The sequence below is a fragment of the Paroedura picta genome, chromosome 6, assembly GCF_049243985.1.
Source record: "Paroedura picta isolate Pp20150507F chromosome 6, Ppicta_v3.0, whole genome shotgun sequence".
NCBI lineage: Eukaryota > Metazoa > Chordata > Lepidosauria > Squamata > Gekkonidae > Paroedura > Paroedura picta.
The window spans coordinates 36,279,998-36,296,063 of NC_135374.1; the positions used below are offsets into that span (position 1 = coordinate 36,279,998).

At 37.4% G+C, this 16,066-nt stretch overlaps 1 protein-coding gene across 5 annotated transcripts in view; it reads right to left on the reverse strand.

Moving 5' to 3' along the window:
* Positions 1–16,066, reverse strand: part of CBLB (Cbl proto-oncogene B) — a 78,792-nt gene that overhangs the window by 21,176 nt on the left and 41,550 nt on the right. For all 5 annotated transcript variants that reach the window (XM_077342132.1, XM_077342134.1, XM_077342133.1 and 2 more), the window contains 6 exons: positions 14,864–14,951; positions 12,676–12,807; positions 9,985–10,188; positions 5,231–5,416; positions 3,138–3,506; positions 1,386–1,480 (listed from right to left, as the gene is read on the reverse strand). In XM_077342132.1, coding sequence (XP_077198247.1) covers positions 1,386–1,480; positions 3,138–3,506; positions 5,231–5,416; positions 9,985–10,188; positions 12,676–12,807; positions 14,864–14,951 — 1,074 coding nt within the window. The remainder of the gene's footprint in view (positions 1–1,385; positions 1,481–3,137; positions 3,507–5,230; positions 5,417–9,984; positions 10,189–12,675; positions 12,808–14,863; positions 14,952–16,066) is intronic.

Below are 16,066 nucleotides of genomic sequence, written 5' to 3' on the forward strand. Positions count from 1 at the left end.
AATAAAAACACTGATTTTTTTCATTTCATCCAGAAAATACTGTGGCAGGCAACTAACTTTTATATATTTACATTTATATCTTGATACATTTCCCCTGAACTCAGCAGACTTATATTAATTTGCTGCACATTCATATTTGTAGTTCTACAAATGATTTGACAAAAAATGATAGTTTTTCACCATTTTGCCATTAGCAAAAGCCAACGTTCCCATTCCTTTAATCTTTATAATGAAGACTAACCAATGGAACGATTAAACTGAGTTAGTTTCTTTGCCGACACTAATGTGATCTGCTGTGCTAAAACAGTGTAACAAATACTGCTTCTAACATAATAGGTTTTACAAAACGTCAGATCTACTGATAGTCAATTTTAAAGCATTTACAGAAAAACTCAGTATGCTGACAGTTATTACATAATTACAACATTATTTTGTTTTACATCTGCATTATATGAGAAGGCTCATCATGCAATGGAAGCTCACTAAGCCATTAAAGAAAGTTTAAAACAAAAAAGGGGAATCACTACAGTTTTTAAAATCTTATGTGAATGTAGTAAGATGACTGACTCCTTCAAGAAATAGCTTACTCCTACAGAAAGTTTACCTCATATGAAAAGTTGACTTCAAATTGTAGTTAATTCAAAAAAGATGGGAAAACAAAAAGCACAGACCACATTAAGGCCAGAGAGAAACTAAAATAAAACTGTGATCAGTGGAAGATAGAGAAAGCATACTAATGAGCCTAAGAAAACACTTCTTTCAAATGCATAATAATGAAGTGTTTTCCTAGACTCATTAGTATGCATTTTCCCAAAGTTCCCTTTTGCCTTTGGCTAATAGCTGACAGGATAGGCTGAGTCTTTGCTATGAAATCAAGGAACACTGTACAGGGCCTTTTTCAAATATGAAAAGCTAACCTTGGGACCCAATCCAGTGGGGCATAAGTGGGATTTTCTTTCTCTCGTTGAAGTTGCTTTCCTTGGGAGCCATTTCTGCTATTATAAAGCAGCAGTTGTTAATTTGGTCACTTCTTTCTATCCTGTAGTTCTACCATGTATTTTGGTTTGGGAAAGAGCATACCAGACACACAAAATGCACCTTTTCATCACACATTACTTTGGATTTTATGCCATACTACATTACCCAACATATGTTTCTTTATAAGTGAAGAATGATGTTCCTATATAATTATATCTAGAAGTTGCAATACAATTTCAAAGAGCAAAACATTTATCTACAATTATTGAATTGTGTATTAAGTTTAATTTTTTTCCAACCAATGCAAATTTTTTCCTCAAATGATTAAAGGGTTGTAGAATTCGCTACAATAAACCTGGTTTCCTCATAAGTTATGGTATGATCAATGTTTTTGATTTTAAACTTACTTCATATTAGGCAGAACAGCACCCATCGGGGGAGGGGGTGAGAGCCGAGGGGGTACATCATATTCTTCATTTCCTAGATGGCCATTCGAAAATACCTGCAAGATATGCATAACTTTAATTATGCAGTATTATAACTAGCTCAACTCCCAAATATAAAGTGAAAATTCCTCTTTAGGGAATTCCCTAAAGACACTTGTACCTTTCAAATTTCCCACACCTCACCTGCTGACAACCTGAAAATATATGCCCTCAATATAATTCCATATAACTATGGAACTATAGTTATAGAGCATGTCCAGAGGAGGGCAACAAAGATGGTGAGTGGTTCGGAGACCAAGACGTATGAGGAAAGGATGGGGGAGCTTGGTCTGTTTAGCCTGGAGAGGAGATGACTGAGAGGGGATCTAATAACCATCTTCAAGTATTTAAAAGGCTACCATATAGAGCAGTGGTCCCCAACCTTTTTATCGCCGGGGACCACTCAATGCTTGATAATTTTACTGAGGCCCGGTGGGGGGATAGTTTATTCCTCTACTCTCAACCATTGCCCTAATGCTCTCTGATCGCTATGGTAATGTTTAAACATCCCTTCAAAATGAGATACACATATGCCACAACAATGAACATAAGGAACATTTTATTTTCATGGAAATTTTAACTCATGACAATGACAAATCAATGGGAACCCTGAGCTTGTTTCTCTGCAATGAGATGGGAGAGTGATGGGAGACAATGACACCCGAAGTGTGTTGTAAAGGGCTGGGGGGGGGGGAGAGAAGGCGTCCTTCGGGGCCCACCTCCAATTAGTCAAAGGACCACATGTGGCACGTGGCCCACAGGTTGGGGATCGCTAATATAGAGGATGGAGCAAAGTTGTTCTCTCTTGCCCCAGAGGGACGAACAAGAACCAATGAGATGAAATGAATTCAAAAGAAATTCTGTCTAAACATCAGGAAGAAGTTACTGAAAGTTAGAGCGGTTTCTCAGTGGAACAGGCTTCCTCTGGCGGTGGAAGCCTGTTCCAGCTTTGGAAGTTTTTAAACAGAGGCTAGATAGCCATCTGACGGAGAGGCTGATTCTGTGAAGGCTCAAGGTGGTGGCAGGTGACAGTGGATGAGTGATAGGGATGTGAATGTCTTGCATAGTGCAGGGGGTTGGACTAGATGACTCATGAGATCCCCTACAACTCTATGATTCTAACTATAATTTTATACAAATGGTGTTCCTCTTCTAATCCTCAGGAATTTCACAAAAAACTGAACTGTGTACTTAGATTAACCTGGGAATTGCTGAACTGGCCTTGTTAATTAAGTGGATGACAAACTCTAACCAAAATTTGCTCAGATTCAGGTAGGTAACTGTGTTGGTCTGAAGCAGCAAAACAAAGTTTGAATCCAATCAGACCAACAAAGCTTTATTTAAGTTATAAGCGTTCATGTGCTTGCACCCTGCTTTGCCTGCTATAGGTGCAAGTCAACAACAACAGGAACCACAAAGGGAACATTTTGGACACAAAGTTGCTATGTCCCTATGCCCTGCAGGGCTGTGATACTAAAGCAACTGTGATTAAGTAAGAATTATTTAATTCAGGTGTACCAAATGAAGAAAGTTACTACACACCAGGATGCAACATTAGATCGGAAACATTATCATTAAGGGTAAAGAGCAAAGACAAAAAAAGTATGGTACTTCAGCTAATGAAAAATTGTGATACATAATTAAACTTCACGCATCACACCCCAGGTTGTTTACCTTGGCACCTTCTACAGGCATATCATGGCGTCTGTGTTTTCGCAGAAATCCTGGGTCAGAACCCATTCGACAGTGCCTTCCATTCATATTTGAGTTTGCAGTGAGTCCAGGTTTTGGTGAAGCATCACCTCCTACTATTCGACATCCAACCATCTGATTTGTTCCACAGGCATCTCTAGGGCACCAGGCTTCAAGTGGCATAGGCTGGTCTCTGCAAGGCACGCTTTCAGGATGATGCAAGTGTCTACTTAATCTGTTATCTGGTGGAATAGGCGGAGGCCTTTCTGGAGGAGGTGGGGGAGGATCACGCACAGGTGGTGGTGGTGCAGGAAGTGGCTTGTCTTGTTTCCTCACCATACATGGAGAAGACTAGAATTGTAAAACATATCTCACAAATAAGCAAACAATAACTACATGATTTTTTCCCTACTACACATTTTTGAAGGGATTGCACTGGGGGAAAAACATCTATCCAGTTACAAAAATGTTAACAGCATTTTTCAAATTCAGAAGTTATCTAATTTCACTTAGTAAAAACTGACATTTAATATTCATCAATGGTTGAGAAACAGGGGGAAATTTTTTTTTTGAACTGCTAGGTCAGATGAATGTTTCAAGGAATGATCTTCATCAGTAATATTTATGGCCAGAGGGAGACATTAATTTTAAGACAATTTTAAGCCAATATACATATTTATTTTCATCGTATCACTATATTTTAGCCAAAAAGAATTACCAGAATTTGAGTATAAGCAATTAAATCTGAAAGATTATTTACCTAAATAATATTTTAATATATTAAAAACATAAAATAAACAATGTGGAATATAAAGAATACATTATGAATTTCCAAGAGAAGCTGCAGTATTACCATCTCCTTTTATATTGTATAATTTCCTCATTTTAAATTAATGTCTGTACTCACTATTAGGACTAGCAACACAGACTCTTCACTTGCCAGTTTAAATGACAGAGTTAATTAAAAATATGATTGCTCTGAGGACACATTTTATGTACTTCAGTTGTTTAAGTATTGGGCAACTAGAATTAAATTTAATTTGTAAATAGAACTGTCAGGCCTGAATGCAAAATGATGATAAAATAAACTGTGTTTATCACTAGGTACATACACATATACAATTTTCAATTAAAAATCTAATTTTATTTTGTGTACCCAAATACAACTAAATAGCCCCTTAGTATTGCAAAGAATATTATTAACTTCACTGATATCCCATCATTCTCCCCAATGGAGACTCATAGCAGCTTAGGGCATCTCCTCCTCCTTCATTTTAACCTCACAACAACCCTGTGAGGTATGCTAGGCTGACTGTGTGCAACTGACTCATGGCATGTAGGCAGTTGAACCCACGTCTTCCGTATTCTAGTCCAGTCTTTCTCAACTGTTTTATCATTGAGAAATTCCTGAAACAGGCAACCAATGCAGCTGCCTCAGCACAGGTTTCATAAAGGCCCTACTAGGTGTTCCAGTAAGGACCCTAGCAGCTGCATTCTGCACCAACTGGAGTTTCCAGGTCAAGGACAAGGGTAGGCCTGCCTAGAGCAAGTTACAAAAATCCAGCCTAGAGGTGACTGTGGCTCGACAATCCGGGGGAAGATAAGTTGCTAATAGCCTCACCTGGCAAAGGTATGGGCTACCCTTGTGACCTTGGGCCTCCATAAAGAAGAAGGTATCCAGAATAACCCCCGGATTCCTGGCTGACGATGAGATATGAGGATATTTATTTATTTATTTATTTTATAATTGGATTTATATACTGCCATTCGCCAAAAGGTCTCACGGCGGTTCACAATAAAATATAAAATCAAAGTAAAATCCCATAAAATCCCATAAAAACCCCATTATTACAATAAAAGATGGCATTCTATTCTATATGGATACACGCATAAATGTTCTCACCATTAATACTTCTTTCTTGCACTACATCCCATTCTTTTTAAGGTAAAAGTTTGGAATGTTGGCTGAAGGGAGAATCTTGAGAAGTCCCCAGTGAATGTTTTGTATCTCACCTGTGTTATTTGGAGATGGCTATAAACTTGAATAATAAATAGCATGGCAATATAAATCTTACCTTTGGTGAACTGGTAGGGCTGGCACAAGGAGATCGAGCAACTCCTTTCTGAATGAGATCAAGTCGAGGAGGCACTGGTGGAAGGTTGAGATGGGGCCCTTGCAGAGGATCGGGAAGAGGTTTTCTTCTCTGTGCAAGTGGAGAGGATCCTGGGGATGTCACAGGGGAATTCTGCCTTTCATTACACTATGAAAAGAAGGATATCTTACTATTATTCATTTATAAATTAATAAGCATAAGTTTCACTGCATAGATATTTGAACAATACCTTGCATTTTATTACATATTTCACAATTCCATTCATCATTGCTGCATCCAGTTATCTTTTCAGTGGAGGGCACTGACAGATTCAGATTTTACTCATGCCCTCCCACCCTCTCAGCCATTCTTTCCAATCATGAAAAGATGATTCCAGGGTTCATGGGATCCACTCAACTTATAGCCATGTGGATTGAGGCACAACACTGAGGATGAGAAGGGGAACAAATTCTGCCCAGTGGATGTGAACAAGAGGGGAAACTTAATCCTTGAGCCAAGGATGACTGAATCTAGAACATCTGCTACTAGGCTCATAAAACCAGAATATAAGATAGAAGTTTACTTTTGCAATATCAAAGAAAAGTAATGCCAGATTTCTCCCAAACTATAGTGATTTATATGAAACTTCCCTAAAAACAAATTTAAAACGGCAAAGCCATTGGAGTAGTCTATTACCAAACTAGAACACGAACATATAATTTTGTTTAAAAATGCACTCCTGAGATACAACCCGTCTCTCTGAGACTTGAATTATCTGTGCCGTACAATAGTTGATTTTTAAAAAATCTCAATTCTGGCTACTAGTTGCATTAGGTGGAGTCTAATAGTCCAGATGGATTTAACAAGATAGTAGATAATAGGCATGTTCATGTAGAATAGGTTTATCAATGGCTGTGATCCATGATGGCTAAATGGAGGCAGAATGACCCTGAATGTTGGCTGCTGGAGGGCAACAACAGGGAAAGAACACTGCTTTCTTGCTCTTGTCAGATTGTCAGTTGGGAAATAGTAATGTCTGACTACCTATAGTTTAACCAAGCAGGACTCATATTGTGGTGCCAGTGGTTTCCCAGTAGTACTGGTTCCCTTCTATTCATCAGCAATGTGCTGGCAGTGAATGATGAAGGCAACCTAAATTAATTCTGTTAAATGAAAGTATGGATAATCATCTGCCCTTTCATCTTGGAGAACATTAGGACTCCTCTCACTGACAAGAGATGGTCCCCTCCCTTCTCAGGAACACAGTATTTGATGCATTTTGATTTAAGATTACACTGAACATATATCAACGCTGCAGAATGTCATGGATACAACCAGCAATGCAGGAAACAGATCAAAAAGATCAAAGAATATGTTTCTGTATATAGTAACAGAATTAACCATGTGTCTCAGTTAAATATGCCGAAAAAAGAGTTCAGAGACCAAGAACAGCCTTGGAGAAGGAGCATGAAAAAATACATAATACAATTATATAGCTTTGAGTACAATAGAAGCTGCCTAAATAGGTTTTATTGGTTGAAACCCATGTGCTGAAGTATCTGAAAGTGGCAAGAGTGTCCAACTTCACAGAAGTAAAGGTATAGTTCAACAATGGGGTATACTTGAGGACCAATGTATCAAGTATATGTAGCCTTGTATGATGTTTGGAATGATAAAATAACTAGTTACCCAAGAATGTATGTTCTTATCAAGGACAGTTAGCTATTATTAGGAGATAATGCTAACAATTTATAGGTTGAACTTATCAAGAGCTTCTTCTCAGAAAGGACTCCTTGCTTGTGACTTGTTTATCTTTGGTGCTAAATAGTTTCATATACTCACACTATTACTGTTCTTTCATTATCTAATGAAAACTTAAAATGGAAGCAAGGAATCTCTAATAGTATTAATTTGTGTACTGTACCTAGACTGAACCTAGGGCATTATGGAGACCTACCTCTAGCCAGGAGTTGAATTATCTGATTTAAGAAAGCTAACAAGATGCCTAGGGCTATCACAGTATCACAGAAGGCCATATGCAAATGTGATTTATCAATCAATTGATCAATCAGGCATGACCAGAGTAATCCAGAACAGGTGTCAAAATCACTTTTCACAAGTCCCCTTGGGGAAAAATATTTATTATTTGTTTATTTAGGTTTTTATTCCCCGCCACTCCCGGAGCCGGCTCGCGGTGGATTACAACAGTCCATTAAAAACCCCAATAAAACCCCGTTCAAATTAAGAATAGGACATAAAAATTACAACATAAGGAGAACCATGGCAGTGTAATCAACTATCCATCCCCCCATGAACATCCCAAAAGTAGGAAGTGGTGAGAGGGGGCCATGACCCAACACTAATAGATGCCCCTAGTGTACTGCTGCCTTTAACCCTAGAGGGGTGGGGGGCACCAGATCGTCCTCTTTTTTTCTTTAGCTTTAGTAAACTGAAAAGCTTTTAGAATCATAGAATCAGAGTTGGAAGGGGCCATACAGGCCATCTAGTCCAACCCCCTGCTCAACGCAGGATCAGCCCAAAGCATCCTAAAGCATCCAAGAAAAGTGTGTATCCAACCTTTGCTTGAAGACTGCCAGTGAGGGGGAGCTCACCACCACCTTAGGCAGCCTATTCCAGTGCTGAACTACTCTGACTGTGGAAATTTTTTTCCTGCTATCTAGCCTATATCGTTGTACTTGTAGTTTAAACCCATTACTGCGTGTCCTTTTAGTCATATCTGGATTCAACAATGTCTCAAGTTTGACTGCCATTACCAGCTTTAGTTGTGATGAAAATCTTTCAAGAATACCAGATTTCAATGAAGTAATTTCCACATAAGCAAACATAAAGGTCCAGAGAAGCGGGGGAAGTGTATTTTAGATGGTAATTAAATAAGTAAAATATCAATACTTCAATACATTTGATTCTGTAGAGCATTTTCCAATGGAAGCAGGCAGCAATTCTGCCAATTCCAAGTTGCACTGAAGACCTCTTTATGTCACTGGGGGGGGGGGCTCCATCCCCCCAGAAGCAGCATTTAGCCTATCTTTCTAATTTATTTTGCAAAAATGTGATTTTTGCTTGTTGCTTTTTGTTTCACATAGAAAAGGCATTAAACATGATATGGTGAAGTTGGGGATCACAACTTTTTCCGTGGTATGCACCTGAATGCAAAGCTCCAAATGCAGTGCTATATGTAAAGTCTAAAGTGCTTTTCTTGTAATAGCTGCCATTTTTCTATTTGCGAGACATTATTTTACCACCTGTGGAATTAAAGACATCCTTTGAAAATATTCCATATTTCTACTGTACAGAACACATAGCCAACAATAATTAGTTGACACAAAGATGCATCATTAAAGTCAGAATGAGTTAGGGAAAGTTTATAGAAAACAACTTGGATAAATATTTGAACCTATGTTTCACAATAGCTATCTTTGATTGCAGTAGGCTAGCAATATAGCCTCTCAAGAGAAAATATCACAACCATTACGAATGAACAAATAAAGCTCATATAAGTTTGCCAGCAATTCAAGGGAACTGGAGAAGGAAAAAAAGAATCCTTTATATATAAGGTCATTTGGTCATGATTCATTAAACACACACTTACTCATCCTCTCTAAAGATGTTTCTTGTGATAAATATCTGCTTTCAGGCTGGCTGACTTCTCATAACTGTTTTGAAGACAACAGTGTGAATTAAAGTCAGTTTCTGGCCCAGTGAGAGGAAACCATTAAACAGAGGACTGAAGAGCTCCCAAGACAAAGCAGCTTTTCACATAGTTTAGTTGCAGAAAGTATGGCTATAAAACATAATTAGGAGCTATTACGCTCTGCACAGGAAAGGTTCTAATAGGGCTACTATTTCCCTCTTAGTTTTGTAAAGCAATACTTTTTAAAAAGTTATAATTCTCTTTTCAACCAATCAAAAGTTTGTAACACCATAAGCTTTGTAAAATAAGTTGGATCATTTCTACCTTTTGATGTTGCTTTGTTAATTAATTCTGTCATAATAATGTGTATATACAACTAAATAATATTAGCTTGTTCATCATAATAATAATTCTGACTATTACACCAAGCAAATTGGTATCTGAAGAGGTGGAAGGTGTTTAAAGTTTGTCAACAGGCCCAGAGAAATAGGTTAGACACAATGATAGAAAGAATATCACAGTAAAAAAAGATTAAACATTGGTTCATTGTCTCTTATCAAGAATGGCACAAATATTTGAAATTGTCCATAAATATTTATTTATTATTTAAACTTATTATCCACCACTCCGAAACTGGCTTGTGGCGGGTCACAATCTGTCCATATAAAAACCCAGCAAAACTCCATTAAAAGAATTGTGGACACACATATACATACAGTAAAAGCAGACTCCTAAAAAACCATGGCAGTCCTCAACCCCACTAACCCCCCAAAAAATCTGTATATAGAAGGAGTGGGAAGAGGGAGCATAGATGACATAGCTAATGCTTTTCTATCAAATACAAAAAAACAATCTATGGAGATCATTTATGAATATCCTATATTTAGTTCAAGGGGAACATTTATTCTGTACTGCTATCAATATTTATTAGTCATCATGCTTTAACTGAGCCTCCATTTTAGCCTCCATTTTGACTGAACACCAGTCAAAGAGGCAACAATGGAAAAACTTAATTTATTGTACCATGAAAGTATTATTTCACTTCTAAATGCAAGACATTCTAATGTTTGAGAGAAATATGTACCTTTCGCACAGAAGCTAGTCGATTCATCATTAAAGATTCTTCTCTGTCATCATCATCATCCAAGTCAAGCATGGGTATACTAAAGCTATCCATAATGCTGCAGCATCTGGTGTTTTCATCCCTGGGGTCAAAGGGATCCACAATGATAGGCTCAGTTCCTTTTATTTCACAGCGGCAAAAAGGACATCCTTGACCATCAGATTCCTATATGGGAATGAAAAACACCATCCATGATTTTTAAAATGTGTATTTGGAGGCAACAGGAGGTAAAAAAGATAATAGAATTTTAAAGTGTATCTTCAATTTCAATCTGATGATTCATCATAAGAGCAAAAGGAAATTCACACAAAACAGAGTCTAAACAAAGTCAACTGAAAAGTTACATTATAAAAATATTGCCTTATATAATACCATTCTGTCTTCTACGCTTGCTGTTCAAGATTGCCATTGATGTTTCACACTAATGAGAGTCTTTTCTGTTGGGTAGAATTCCAGGAAATTAGTCCAAGAGCTTTTCATATCAATGGATTTCCACTAGCATCTCTAAGCAATCAGAAGCACAAAACCTAATAGGTTTCCAAAGGTCATAGTTGTTTACCTTGTAGATATACATCAATGGGAATTCATTACAAAAGTTGTTCAGGGAATATCAGAATTTATCTCCCAATCTGCATTATGGTTTTTAACCAACTTGATTCAGCAGAACCAAACAAATGCAAACTGAATGCATCCATCAATTTATCTGTATTGCAAACAAGTTCCTTTTCAATATAGCCCTACTATGAAGCAGAGTGTAGAGGGCTGCCTTTAATCGTGGTATGTCTGCTTCTATGGGGCACACATGACCATTTTTTTATGATTGTTTCAATTATAAATTTTTAAGATCTTACATTTAATACATTACTGATATTATTATCTAAAATGTTACTTATCAGGGCTATATCAGGTAGATGGTATAGATGGTCAGAAGGAACCTGACTCATTTATAAGAAAAGCATCAAAGGAGAAACAAGTGAATTGACCAAGAATTCTAAGAAAACTGATGAGTCTTGACCGCTAGCCAAATATGTGACTGGCACAAATTTTCTCTTTGGTAGAGGTGCTCATCCCTGATTTTTCACCGTGTTCTTTAAGCACATGTAACTACTTAGAGGCCAGATCAGGGAAACAAGCAACCCCAACATTAGTTACTCATTTTGAGGCAGTCACTAATTAAATGAAGTCATGATTGCTCCTTTCAACTTTAATTTATTTGTGGCCCCTGCTTCCAGTTTTAAAGGCATATAATTCTGTAAACGTTAAAAACAAGAAATATTATTCAATGTGCAAAACACGGTAGAATGTCATTTACTGTGTATATATGCATCAAAAAACTACTACCAAAATCGAACACTATTATTATGTTTATACGGAGGTATGTTTAAAAAAGAGGAACCTCTGAAATCCTTCTACCTAATCACACAATAAAGAAACGTATTCAGAACAAGTTGACCTTCTATATAAAATATCTATATAATATAAAATAATGAGCTTTGTATTCACTACAAATGAAGTAGCTTTTTTTATTTAACAACACAGATGTTTCTCTGTGAGAAAAAGAGCACATGTAATCTCTCCTTAGGCATATCTAATGAGCCATTATGACAGCAATTAAACACGACTGGCAAGTCTGTAACAACTGACACTGCTACAGAATGATCCCTTCACCAATTCATTAATTATACAGAAGTTAAATTTGCAATGAATTTTGATTAAATAGGAAGTGGCTGCTAATACATTTGCCAAATACATTCACCAGATGTTTGTAAGCCATCTCTGAATGATTAGAGCAGAGCCACCTGAAACTCAAACCCTCCAGGGTGGAGGTCTTGTAGGTAGACAGAAAGGTGGTAGGTCAAGAAGCGCGCCTACCCATCTTGGCTGGGGTACAGCTTAACATCTTGTCCTTGGCCAGTAATCTGGGGGTGATCCTGGATGCCACCCTGTTAATGGAGGCCCAGGTCACAGGAGTAGTCCGCACGGCATTTTTCTATCTTCATCAGGCAAGGCTATTAGCACACGACCTGTCTTCAAATTGCTTGGTAAAAGTGATCTATGCATCTCTAGATTAGATTTCTGTAATTTGCTTTGTGGGCCTATACAAGGAAACTGCACTTGGTGCACAATGCAGCTGCTAGGGTCCTCACAGATACATCATGGAGAGCCCATATCCAGCCAGTTCTGAGGCAGCTGCATTGGCTGCCAGTAGTGGCCTGGATCACGTTTAAGGTTTTGGTTTTAACCTTTAAGGCCATTTGCAGCCCTACCTATCTGAGGGATCATTTATCTCCTTATGCCCCCATAGGGCTCTTTGCTCTGTGGGTGCTAATCTGCTGGAAGATTACCCGATGCCCTGCCGGTCCCCAGCCTCAGAAAGGTTGGGGACCACTGTTGTAACAGACAACAGCTTATTTGAGACCCTGCTTGAAGCATTGAGGTATATGATTAAAAGGGACTGGACCTTGATTTTCCATTATGAATATCATATGACAATATGAACAACAGGAAGCTTACACCTTTCAAAGTACATTCCTAGATATTATGACAGAACACCAGGAATTTTTTTTAAATCAATAAAATGATTGTCATAGTAGGTAAGAGAATAAACTGATTAACTGACAGTGGTGAAAAGCTAGAAGACAGGCAACCTACCTGCCATGCTGTAAGGCAGGATGTGCACATCAGATGTCCACAAGGTTCAATCTTCACATCTTTGTCATTCTCTGCACAAATTTTACAAAGTTGGAATGTAGAACCCATTTCACAATACAGTTCATACTGTTCCTGAAACAAGAGAACGCAATATGTGGTTCCACAAGATGTTTAGTTAATTTGGAATGCATTCAGAATACCTGACTTGCTTTTCTATGTACTATGAAGCACATTTTTGAAAACATTTATGAGATAAAATTTAATTACTGCACTTATATATTCTTTCAGAACTGCAAAATATACATTTGTATGAGATACAACACAAACTCACTATATGCATTAAATTTTCCATGTAAAGAACATCAGCGTTTTAAATATTTTGGAAATTGCCACTATTTAAATTAAGGTACTAATTTTAAAAATGTATCCTGGAAAACAGTAGAAGGAAAGAGAGGATGTATTTAGAGTAAAGATCGTTTTTGTAATCTACTGATGAATGGACAGTACAGAATTTATTATGCAGTCAAAGACCAGCAAATCATAGTAATCCAACAATCATATGTTTAAATTATGTTAAACATATAGCAATTTTAAAATACTATTTAGTACAATAAAAGCACAGAATAAGTTTTAAATCAAATGAATGTAAATCTCAGAGCTGTAAGATGAACATAATTGCTATTAAAAAGATCAGTAGCATCTTGCATACAAAGTCCTGACTCTTTTTTCCCCCCTGCCTAGACTCTGGAACCACTGTAGAAGCTGTTAACAGTAGTGACAGAAGCGATTTCAACTGAATATCTTAACAAAACTGAACGGATTGTTACTCGTTTGCACATCAAAGTAATATTTCAAAAGAGATAAAAATCAAAAACAAACTGGAGGAGGAAGACATTTTGAGGACAGTATCATCCACAGAATTTCTTTATTCTAAAAGAGATACCATAGTGCAGTATTTGGACCTGGAAGACCTAAGGTTCAAATCTCTGCTCTGCCACAGAAGCCTGCTGGATGAACTTTGGACAGTTGCTAACCTACCTTTCTTATGATCCTGAAACAGCACACACATACAAAAATGTTGTAAAACAGTTTGCATCTCCATAAACAAATAAATGGGTAGTACAGCGTGGTAGTTAGAGTGAGCATAGAATTTAGATTTAAATCCTTGCTGAATCACTACAGTTTACTGGGTAAACATGTGCCAATCACAAGTTCTCAGACTAACTAGACTCCAATTCTATTTTAAAAATAAGATAATACTGTATACTGCCCTAAGCTTCTTGGGCAGAGTGCTCACGTGGTTGATAAAATATCAACTCTTTCTTAAGAGCAATAAAAGTACATTGCATGAAGTGACTTTAAAGAGTTACTTGTGTCCTCCATTTCAAGGACATTTTAATTACTTTGTGCTGCCTAACAAGAATACAAAGCCATTGTTTGCTTTTTTAAACCAGATGACATGCATGCATTAGTAACCCCCATGGTAAAGAACAGAAGCTCTGGAAGGACTGTACAAAAGCCATACCAAAAATGGGTAAACACAGACAAATGAGAAGGCACAACATATTTCCCAGGCAGGAGCATATATTCCCAAATATCATGAAATTATTATTAATAATATTATTAATATTATTATTATCATCAATCCCAGAAATTGGCTCATGGTGGGGTACCATTCCAAACCTTAAAATGAAGGATTACTACCAATGTTACCTTATCATCTTTTCATGTAGGCAGACATTTAGGTGGTGTGGTCAAGAAATTCCATCACTTAGCAATTAATGCTTACTTTAAATCAGAGAATGCTGAATTATTGTTAAAGGTTTAATACATTCGTATCTATAACATCCACTAGCTCATTTTACTGTTACGTTGTCAAACACAGTTATGCTTAAAATAGCACATTTATATAGTTAATTCTAAAATGTACTATATATTAATTATTCTTATTGGTTTTAATTTTGTCTTGCAAGACATCCCAAGCCTCATGTGTCCAGAGAGTTGTGCAGTATAATAAAATTCATAAATCAAGATTTTCAGAGCACAGCTATACAGTGCACCAACATAGCATTTTGTCTTTCTTAAGAACTCATAATCCTCTCCTCTAAAAGCAGATGGGTTACCCAAATATCTTAAAGAAAATTTAGCATGATTTCTAGTCAAAATGAACTGGCAATATACAGCATACCTGTGTAACTTTTATGTGATCATGTGGCGTGGGTTCACATAGCCCTGTCAGATCAGGATTATAGCTTCGTCCATCTGGGTACAAATAGCTAGATTGCAAATAAACAAGGTTTGCAATTTTAGTGTACCTTAATGCTGAAGTTAATATATAAATATCAATGTACGCAGTGGCAGCAACTGTACAAAAACCTAAGCCTTTTGGAAACTAACACAGCATGTGACCGAAAGATGATAAAATGTCCACAAAGCAGTGAACAACACACATCATGTGTCATAATATTTTCAAAATGAGATGGCTCTCCTACGTTCTCAATATCAAGGTTGCTTTTTCTAATAAATTCTCTCCAATTCCAATTCTTTATGTACTCAAGTTCAATGCAAGGCTAATATTTAAACTGTTTTTAAAAAATATGTACTACTGAAATGCACTTCATTTTGGTTCGTCTTTTACCATCATACCTGTTTAAGCTCTATTATGGGTTAATTTTGCTGTTCTTACCTTTAAGATCATTCACAGCTTGGGCTCAACCTGTCTGAGGGACCTCTTGTATCCTTATGCTCCCTGCAGAGCTCTTCACTCTACAGGTACTAATCTGTCGATGGTTCCTGGCCCCAAGGAATTACACCTGGCCTCAATGAGGGCCAGGACTTTTTCAGTCCTGACCCTGACCTAGTGGAACGAGCTCCCAAGAGAGCTGAGGGCCCTGATGGAGCTATCACAGTTCCACAGGACTTGTAAAACAGAGCTCTTCCGCCAATTCCTGGGTTGAGGCCAGCGGAAAGATCAAATGTGGTCCCTCCTCAGGCTTAGCATTTACATCTTTGCATCCCACCCCTAGGTTAGTCTACTCAGGAAATAGAGGGTATTTTCTGGCTGCCATTCTTGGAGGGTTAGTTAGAGGCTTTTATTGAGGTTTATATGAAGTTTTATTTTGTAAACCACCACGAGTCTCTGGAGAAGTGGCAGGATACAAACCCAGAAAAAATTAAATACGTACACAACGCTGTTGAAAACTCTAACAGCATGGATTTACATCAAGCTTTTTGATAAGCTTCAATGAGCTGGGATCAGAGGTCAGCTTGCACCTCTACTCATAATTTGACAGAGTTTTTTATTTGATTAGTGTGGGACATTTTGCATTCATGTATGTTGGGTGTTGTCAAGTTGCCTCCAACTTATGGCAACCCTATGAATGGCAACTCT